Source organism: Crocuta crocuta, unplaced genomic scaffold (assembly GCF_008692635.1).
Source record: "Crocuta crocuta isolate KB4526 unplaced genomic scaffold, BGI_CrCroc_1.0 scaffold598, whole genome shotgun sequence".
Taxonomy (NCBI): domain Eukaryota; kingdom Metazoa; phylum Chordata; class Mammalia; order Carnivora; family Hyaenidae; genus Crocuta; species Crocuta crocuta.
This window is the reverse complement of record NW_027532848.1, coordinates 1,240,492-1,250,418: the sequence shown is the minus strand read 5'-3', so window position 1 is coordinate 1,250,418 and position 9,927 is coordinate 1,240,492. Positions and strand designations below refer to the sequence as shown.

The following is a 9,927-nucleotide window of genomic DNA, read 5'->3' as shown; positions in this document are numbered from 1 at the left end:
CTACACCACTGAGAAGGGTAGATTATCAACTAGCCTGTAAGTAATTCCACTATTTAAAGGAGGCAAACCCACAGGCATACTCTACTGTATCCAAAATACCTTTTTTTTAAATGGTTAACGAAAGCTGTTGGGCTATTTTTCTTTGGATCGGAGGAGAGAAAAAAAAAAAACAAAACCCTCAAGTGGAACTACATAAAAGTGAGAGCTAAAAGGCCTTGTGTATTTTTGTGGCTTCCTCCTGGGGGGAAATGAGTGGCTTTGGAGAAATTCAATCTCTTTTATCTCCCACCCATCCTTAAACTCAGCACATCTCATCCCTGCCTGGCTAGGCCTTAGGGGAAAAAAGAAACGACAGTACAGGCTAGGTTTGCTTAACATTCCCACCATGAAGACTTCTTACAAGCATTTAAAGGGGGAAAACCAAGTACAGTCTCTCACAGTGGGAAGGGATGCTTGTACTTGGTCACTGTGACCATTTTTTCTCCTCTAGCACTTGCTTTGAATTTGGACTCAACAATTTTAAGCCGAAGAACCCAATGGTTAACCAGAGGAAATTCTTTAAGGTGATACTTACCCGGCAAGAAACGGCAAGCTATCGGTCTCTCCAGTACTAAAATGTAAGTCACGTCACAGACTGGAGATGTCTGTACAACTTGCCGTAAGATGATTATAAAATAAACAATGTTTCTTGAACGCGAATGCCAGAGAGCACTCTTTAAATAAGAATCCAAAGCCTCAGCAAGTGCACAGATTAAACCTTCACATTTATTTTTCTGACTCCCGCAAAGGGGTTAGGAAATCAGACTTTATCCTCTAGGAACATGTGTTTTATTCAGACACAGTCAACGTAACGTAAAATAATACTTGGACTAGAGAAGTTAATCCTCATTCTCTACTTAAATACCTGCAATTGAATGTGTGACAGGGAAGGGCATGAACCAAGGTTTGGGACTCTAAAAGCAGTTCTACATCTTATGAGAGGAAAATGCTGTCGAATAACACGAGTCATTCCCCCTCTAAAACGGGGGTAATGAAAGACTACAGAGTTAACACACGGGACTTACATCTGTACTTGTCTTCCAAATGCGCTTTACACAGAGAGATGATGCCAGTTTTGAAAGACAGGACCCGGATCCTCCCAGTTCGTCCCCTATTATGAATAATCAAACCAAAAAACAATTACTGACACTTTACTAGATGGTAAACACTAGTGAAGAAAAATAACCTTGGACATGGGAACTTCAAGGACCACAGTTTTAGGAAACCAATCGTCTTAGTAACATGTGCTGAGAACTTTTCTGTTTATCATCTATTATCGTCATGATCTTCCCTATCTATTTGGCCGATGGCCTGGAACGCAATGGAAATCTGATCGCTTTGACCAATGAAGGACGACCAAGTTTGCAATTCTTAAAACCCTCACTTGAATTCTCACAGTGGCTCTCCATCAAAAGGATACAAAATCGCCTTCTATTCAATGGAGAGTCACTTCTATTCAATGGTTTAGGTTGGTCAGTGGCCGAATTTCTGGTACACACCAAGCTACTTTGGCCACTGAAACAAATTGCTTATTGTGGTTATGAAAACCAAAAAAATACCAATAACTGACTTGCTCTGCCCTCTTCAACACTCTTAGATTTTCATCAGACAGCCCCTCATTGAGAAGAAAATCGTTCGCTTCAGGCCACATGACACATAATATGAAATATGTACATTTATCTCCCTAAGAAAAATACAATATCCTCTATTAGAGAACATTCAAAGGTATGATCTTGAAGAGCAATTTTAAAAACAATCTATTGCCAGATCAATGTTTTAAATATATTTACACTTTCACTTTACATATAAAGCTGAAATAAAGCATTCCATGTAACAAAGTTAATAATGGCTCATTTTATCCATGGGGGAAAAATGATACAGAAGAACAAAAAATTTTTCCTTTTGTAGAAAATGATTTTCAATAATGGGCAGCTTTTATTTTGTTATGGAAAGAAAGGAAGCCTTGAATGGTGGTTAAAAATAGAGGCAGAGATTGTAGCATAACTATCCCAGCTAGCACTTCAAAACTACAAGGAAAGGTCCCAACTGGGGTTCTTTTTGGTGAGCAATATGCCCAGGTTTTCACTGGTGCCATTTCCCAAAACCCTTGGTCAAAGAGAAATCCGGGACCTTAAAGCATTAACAAAATTACCACCAATGGAAGATTGTCTCCTCTTGCCCCTCTTTAAAAAAGGCAAATCAAAATTTTAACAAATAAACTTAATGAAGTATAAGTCAGGTCTTCAAGCAGTAACAACTGTCCCCAAGTAATTTTGACGCAGGTAGAAGGGACCTCATATACACTCAGAATCTATTCATATGTTCTCTGCAAAGAACATGGTACCAAAATAGATATGCGGGAACACCTGAGTACAAACTCTGATCAGAGCCAAGGTTAAGTGTAATCCACAATTAAAATCCAGTAAGCTCAAGGNAAAAAAGTAACACCTTACAAAAAAAAAAAAAAACCCAAGAGGTATATGTCTTAATCACAGAGGTGGCAAAAAATCTACCACAAAGGCAAAAGGCAAAATAGCTGATATGCAGCTCCTTTCAGAAAGCCTTCCCAGATTTCCAAATGGGGATATGTTCTTGTTGGCATGTGAAATGAGGCATGTAATCATTGCGAGGTCCAAGAAGAATTCAGTCGAAATTAAGACCAATTCTGCCTGCTGCCTTCCTCAATTGTCTTCATTAAGCTCAAGACAAAAACTAGAACGGGGGATACCTCATGCGGGCAATCCAAAGGAAAAAAAAAAACCCAAGGACGCACTAAGAGAATGGTATAAACTGGAGGTGCCAAATGGAAACTTTGTACAATGTCATAAGATGTCCTCAGTCTGAGAAGCCCGGTTTGCTCGCTCCATTAAGGCTCGTTCTCATTTTGTCTGGCTTGTCAACTCACAGACTTCTGCATAAACCTCCAGGGTGTGAGCTAACACTACTCTGATGTGGTGACAGGTGCTCCAGCACCTTGAGGAGTGCATCCATTTCTGCCAGTGAGTGGGAGCCGCCCCCGAAGTGGATGGGAGAATTCAAATTACACAGGCAAGAAAAGGCTACATACACACTGACTCATCCTACTATTTGAAAAATGAGTATCTCAGGGTTCTGTTTGTTTTCTGAGAGCCACGTACATTCTAGTTCTTACATCCTACCTAGTTCATCAAAATAGTTTTCAGCTTCGATAAATGCAAAACGGATTTATCACAGGAGCGGCATGAAGTCACGGAGCTTCATGAGCCTTTCATCCTGAGGACAGGGCTTCCAGACCGGGGGCCCTGTTGTGACGCTAAATACACTGGCACCATTCTGGACACTAAGCCTCCCGTGGCCGGGTCTGAAAAGAGCTGGCCATACGTACGTGTCGTAGACGTTGAGCAGCCAGTTGAGACACATATCCACGCAGAGAGGGACGTTGACCAGATTGTTGTGCTCTTGCTCCAGGCGGTCATAGACAGTGGTCAGACAGTTGATGACCTGCAGGATATCCATGGGCTGGTCATTTTGCTTGAGGTTGTGCTGGTCCAAGGCATCGCAGGCAGCTGACAGGCTCAAGAGATCCACTGCAAAAGCCACATAAAATCACAAGTGATTCTAAGGGGGAAACCCTCCTTTTTTGCTTTCCTTTGAAAATCCTGTTCAAGTTGTTCCATACACTTGAGTAAACACCTATCCCGAACCCTACCCTCTTTGAAAACGGTTTGTCTTCACCACTACAGCCACCCCCGGCTCGTAAGTTTGACGGCTGGAGGAGTGGTGATCTGAGGTCATAGTCCAAGCTCACTGGCACTGCGTGAAGAATGCAGGTAGAGGAAGTTTTCGTTCCTGAAGTGTGGGGGGGGCCTGAGGATTAAGGGGACCTAGAGTGTTCTACGGGAAGAGAGTCATTTGCACATTCTGAGTAAGAAAGAATTTAGTTTACTAGAGCTATAGAAAGGGTTCCTGACAGTACTTTTTCCAATTTGTACTAGAGAAGGTCAGTCTGATTAATCTGTATGGTTAGGGTTGTGTAAACTCTATTTCCAGCTACGCATTTATAATCATTAAGCGATTTTTCCCCGGAAATATCAGTCACCTCACAATCTTTCTGCCACCTTAATGTTAGGTGAAAAAAATCATCAACTTAACTCAAATTTTCNCTTCTTCTCCCCCTTGTTCCTCCGTCAAGTTCCTCCTAATCCTCCTATACGTGCAAACACAGTATCTTTTCAAGTCCACTAAGAACTTTATACGATGGGGGATGGGGGGTGGATGCCCTTGGTCAGAAGTGGCATTCAGTCAATACGCTCAAAGACAAAACGTGAACGAAAGAGAAACCTCAACCTTGTCCAACATCAGCACATCGCAAGCTTTCCTCCCGAGTGTCACAGGAAGGTGCTTTGCTCTGAAGCCAATTTATTAGCCACATCGGAAACACAACAACAGAGCTTTTTATAAAACATCTTGCACACTTGAGCTCTGGTCCAAATCCTTGGCCCTTTGAGACAAAGAGTCGATGGTAATTAAGTACATCTCTCGCCCATCTGGGGGCGGGCACTACAATTATAAATGTAACTGCAGATAAACATGGACCATCCCAGTCAGTAAACAGCTTGCCCAGGGCTCAATGGATGCAGATTTAAGGGCCCTGGTCCATTTTACTAGTTATTTGTGGGTAGTTCTAATTACATACTAAGGAAAACAACTTGGGGTTAAATCCTCCATAGGTTCATACCTATGTGGTGCGTTTTTCTCTTTTATAAAAGAAAAACAGTAACCTTTGAAGTCTCCCTGGAAGCAAGCAAGGGGCCTGGTAGAAGAAGCAGGAGAGGATTTGGTCTTTCATCGCAGTCAGTAAAGCTCGGTGCTTCCACGCACTTGGCCTCCCCTGCCAGGGACTAGCACTCACCCTGTCAAAGCAGACCCCGTGCCTTTCGTGTGGAAACACTCGCAGGATAAAGAAATGACCTCTTTACATGGAAGCCAAGACTTGATTCCAAGTGGCAGAAAAGAACATAACTTGACTTGAGAGGGAGGCAGGTAGGAAAAAGAAGCAAGAATTAAAAAACTAACAATGCAAGCAGGCAGGGGGTCCCGAGGAAGGGAAGACCCAGCGAGCGACACTGCAAGGGAGACTGCAGAGACGGACAGAGCCCCAAGACGCCACCTCCCATCCTCTCTTGCACGTGCCGGACTTCCTCAGAGGACAAATGTTCTGGGCCAGGTGGTGAGAACATGTAGAGATGCGGCTCACCGTTTCCATTAGCGAAAGAGAAGAACAGATTTCTTCCAAATACCGATACGCTCAGCGTGACTCTTTGTAAACTGAAGGAAGCTCTGGGTGGTTTGAAGTTTTTCTATTATTTTCTTATTACTCTGCCTTAATCATTATAAATATTTTGCCGTCTACCCAAGGATACACGAGCTAGCAAGTGGGAGCCGTGAGACTCGTTTTTGTATTAAGAGTCTAATTTACTCGCGTGATGGAAGCAAACAAACCAGTGGCAAAATTGCACGCATTTCTTTTGACCAAGTCTCCTCTCCTCTCTGTACAGGTGAACGGGTAACACAGAGAACAGAAACCTTGGAGTATAACTATCTCCGGAGGGGAGTGAGACAACAGCTCTGAAAGAACAGGAGCAGAGATGACACAGTTAGGAGAGCAAAACTGTGCGCTGAGCTCTGCTGAAGCCGGGTGAGGTTCCACGTGAGAAGGGTCCGTCACCGAAGACCGGAGAACACGTTTGGCCCAAACAAACATACCCAACAGAACGCCACTTTCATAGAACAAGTTTTTCCCAAGACTTCTATTTAGGTACCCGTAGCCAATGCTATGGACTTGCAAAGAGGTGAGAAAATCGACAGGGACAATCGAATTGCCACACAGACACGCACCTGGGTGTTCAAAACGACCATCTTAAAGAATATACGGAGACTATTTGATGAAACATTAAACGTAATGATGAACTGTTTCTAGAAGCCTCATAAAACAACCAGCAGACACAAATCTGTGCCACTACTCTTTTACCTCAAACTAGGAATTTCCATGGGGGAGGTGGGGGGGATATATGTATGTTCTTACTAGGGAATGTATTCTAAAGCTATATAAAAACCCAAGTATGTGCTAATATACCCACTCTTTCAAAAATTTTTTGTACAGTCCAGGCTGCTGTAGGTTTTGACAACACTGTAGAAGAGGGACCGTCTGGTGGTGTCCCTGTGCATGAGGGCTGTGGGGTTGAGGGGGGCGGGGACAGGAGCATCTCCCCAGGACCTTCCCTGCCTTGTAGGAAAAGCAGAAAATGAAGCAGGGGCAGGGGTGGGAGGGGCCTTAGCACAGGATTCCATTAATGGTTCCTGAGGCTCTGGTTGTGACTCATCACCCTTTCAACATGCTAGGTTCAAACGTTAACTCTAGTCCTTTCCACATATGCCGCAAGTGAGGAGCTGAAGCCCAGGTTTCCCCCCACCTCCCTTTTACTGAATCATAGGCTTGGAGAACTAGAAAGCACCTTTAGCATCGGTGTGCACTTGAGAAAACTGAGAGCAGAGATAAGAAGGCCTGCGTTGGGTGTTATCACAGGACACATGGGGGTGCGTATTGAAGGGCAGAGGCGCGCCGGCTGGCTTCGTCGGTTCAGTGACTTCAGCTCCTGAGCCTGGTCACGAGATCGAGCCCCGTATTGGGCTTCTCTCTGCTCTCTCTCAGCTTGCGCACTCTCCCTCTCCCTCTCTCTCTCAAAATAAACAAACATATAAGAAAGCAGAAAGGTAGGTTGCAGAAGGTGTCCCTTTAGACTTCGCTGAAAAAGCAAAGCATCCCACATCCTCACCTGGCGACAAGGGTGGGAGAAAAGAGAAACACGAGAGCGTTGGTTAGGGTAAGCCCCATGGTGCCCACCTATCAAACTCATTCCCGGGCTCAACCCCGAGGCCCGGTGCCAAAAAGTCTAAACAATCCTGTAACCTAATTCGTGCAGANTGCTGGGTGTTTGCCGGCTCTCGGCCCGGCACCAGGCACCTGTGGCAAGAGGCTGTTGCTGGCATCGTGCCCTCCCACCTGCAGCCAACGCTCCAGGCTGAAGGACCCTGCGAACACATCGGCGCCCGGCAAGGAAGTCAGTGCATTCTGACGTGGTTATCTGTGCCGGGAGGGTTAATTCCAGAGGCTCTGGGGTTGGCATAACATGTTGTTTGCTAAACTAGCTACACAACGCAGAGCCTTGATCAAAGCAATGAAAGAAGTGCCTTACTGTGTTGACGGGTAGCCACGGGTTACAGGTCATCATTATTGTTTACTGCTCGAAGTAACACTGACCATCTTTATCTGGTCTGGGGATTGGCTATGCGGGAAGAAAAGACCCCGGTTACCAGAAGGCTTTAAGAAACCCTGTGTGAGTCCACTACGTGCTCCCTGGCTTCCCAAGCGACTTGTGCTCACACTGCTGGTTCTTGATGCAAGAGATGAAGGGCATCCTGGTAACCCCTCACAGAGAGTGGGCGCCTCGAGCTTGCACCTGGCTCCCTGGGCCCTATGCTGTGAGGCAGCCTGTGGTTTTGATGCATATTCTGCTTTTAATGTCGATGGCATATTGTAGCCTTTTCCCGTAATGAACTATAAATTCTTAAGCTCTGTCATTTGGGTTCCATGAGTCTGCTTAGCAACTGAGCCCCAAATGCTACTCCCAGTGCAATTAGTGTCAGCAGTGAGATTGTTTAGAAGACCCCCAACTCATCCTTAGCTAAAAATACGGCTACGGTATTACTGAAAAAGAAAAATAAGATGATTCTGATAAAAGGGATGAAAATGAATCGTTGATGCCGGTGGCCAAGCTACCCTTGACTGCAAGCAGCACAGGCCTTGAAACCGGCTATCATGTTAGAACACTAATGCAATTTAGGAATGGTAGAACCTGAACCTTAGGAGCTAACAAAAGGGATCACAAAAAAAAAAAAGCAGGTCTGCTCAAGATTCCTTGGAAGCATTAGCAAAGCTCAAGGACATTCATAATCGCCTTCCAATGAGATTCACGCTCTCTGGCCTGCAGGTGGAGATCTAACCAAAGGAACCTGGACAACTCTCACTTTGATAAATGGGCTACACCTGTAAGACCACTTGCAATTAAAAGGATAATTCAAGTGGGGAACACCCACAGGTGTCCCCTAATTCACCACATTTTCTTTTTCACTGCCATGCCTAGCCGTCCCTGGACCGGGGCTCCAATTAAGGGTCTGAAAGGCTGGTAATATTCTCAAACAGGATATTATGGCTATTACTTGGAACATTAAGTGTAAGAATTCCACAGCGGCTGATGGAATGGATTACTCCTTCCCCACCCCTCAACTAATTGGGGCAGACTGTCACAAATGTTTTGTTGCCTAGAAACAGGATAACCCCATTTTTCTGAACGAATCCACTCTAACCCTTTACCACTGGGAAGAGACTGAAGGGGAAGCCGGAGCCCGCCTTATGTTGCTACCAGCTGAATATGCACTAGGCAAGTGGCTGAACCCAAGGGACATACAAAGTGTGGGGGTGGAAGGTTTGGACTAAAATTAATGACGTGAAGAAAGGTCAGATTGTTGCCGAAGGGAACAAAGCTAAGCTGTGGGTGTTAAAAAGGGAAAATCTAACATAATGCTGGTGCCTAGAAAGAGGCTTAAAATATGCTCCCTTAGCTATAAGTCAACTGTCTCTTTAAAGAATCTGGAGTGGAAAAAAAAAAAGTCAAGGAGTGCACAGGACAGCTGGCCAGTCTATCGAACACACTGGATTCTGACTGTGGCCATGAGTCTACAGAGCACTATCAAAGTGGCTGTGTCTTTTGGTTCTTGTTTCACAGGACACATCTGTTATTAAAGACCTGTGTTGCAACTGTCCTGTGGGAATATTTACCCAGTCAAATCTCTAGAACACTGATTTATAATGACCTGAGAGAACACTGTGTGGCCATGGTGATGATAAAGGTTTAAGAAAGGTGTTTGCCATCTGGTAGAAGGTTTACATGCTCCACATCTCATCTGTCACAATATTACACATAAAAAAAAATAGCTATTTGACCCATTATTATGTGAGAAAAGCCACAAACGGGCAGAAGGACTGTTGGAACACTCTGATCACTGAGGACTGTTAGTTTAAATGGGTGGGCCCACTTCCCTGTGACTGAAAAGCCAGACATCTGAGATGGACAGTTAGAGAGATTTCTGGGACATATGCACACCAAAACCTATTTAGGAGTGACCACTATTCATATGACGTTAGCCTGGGTGACTCGACATTTTTGTATCTCGCATTTGTTTCCTACTTACAGTACAGATTCTAGTACACAGTGGCCACAATGGACCAAAGAACAGGGGAATCCATGGAAAAGACCTCCTAGTGCAAAGAGAGCACTTGGAGGGCCCCCAATTCCAGAAGGAAGGCTAAGGACGGCAAGCCTCCCAGCACAGACACCGGAAACGAAAGCAGCTTCAGCACTACCGCCCAGGGGCCGACCACTTGTCCCCCAGCGTGCACCTCATGGGTATCGGACACATGTTAAATAGGACTTCAGTACTTCCCCTTCGAGAGAGAGACAGAGAGAGAGACAGAGAGAGAGAGAGAGACAGAGCCCGAGGTCCTATTACAGGAGCCCTCTCTCGGGGCACCAGTATCTGTGAAACCACATAAGCCGAGAAAATGAGCTTGGCTCTGGTCCTGAAGATTGTTTTGAATCCTGAAATAACAGAGCCCTGGCCTCCGGCCTATGTGAAAAAGAACACACGGTATATGGGAAAAGTAGATCTGTGTGGGGACGGACAAGACAGTGACACTGTCCTCTGGGGCCGCCCTGCCGTGAGGCCGCCCGTGGCTGCGAGCACGTCCCGGCTCCCATGCTGCTACCTCACTGTAGGCTTTTCCTGCAC

At 45.1% G+C, this 9,927-nt stretch overlaps 1 protein-coding gene across 1 annotated transcript in view; it reads right to left on the bottom strand.

Moving 5' to 3' along the window:
- The window catches only part of DMD (dystrophin), a 637,032-nt gene that overhangs the window by 94,540 nt on the left and 532,565 nt on the right, over positions 1-9,927 (bottom strand). Inside the window, exons 15-16 of the mRNA XM_077745468.1 lie at positions 3,404-3,605; positions 1,065-1,150 (exon numbers count right to left, since the gene is read on the bottom strand). Coding sequence (XP_077601594.1) covers positions 1,065-1,150; positions 3,404-3,605 — 288 coding nt within the window. The remainder of the gene's footprint in view (positions 1-1,064; positions 1,151-3,403; positions 3,606-9,927) is intronic.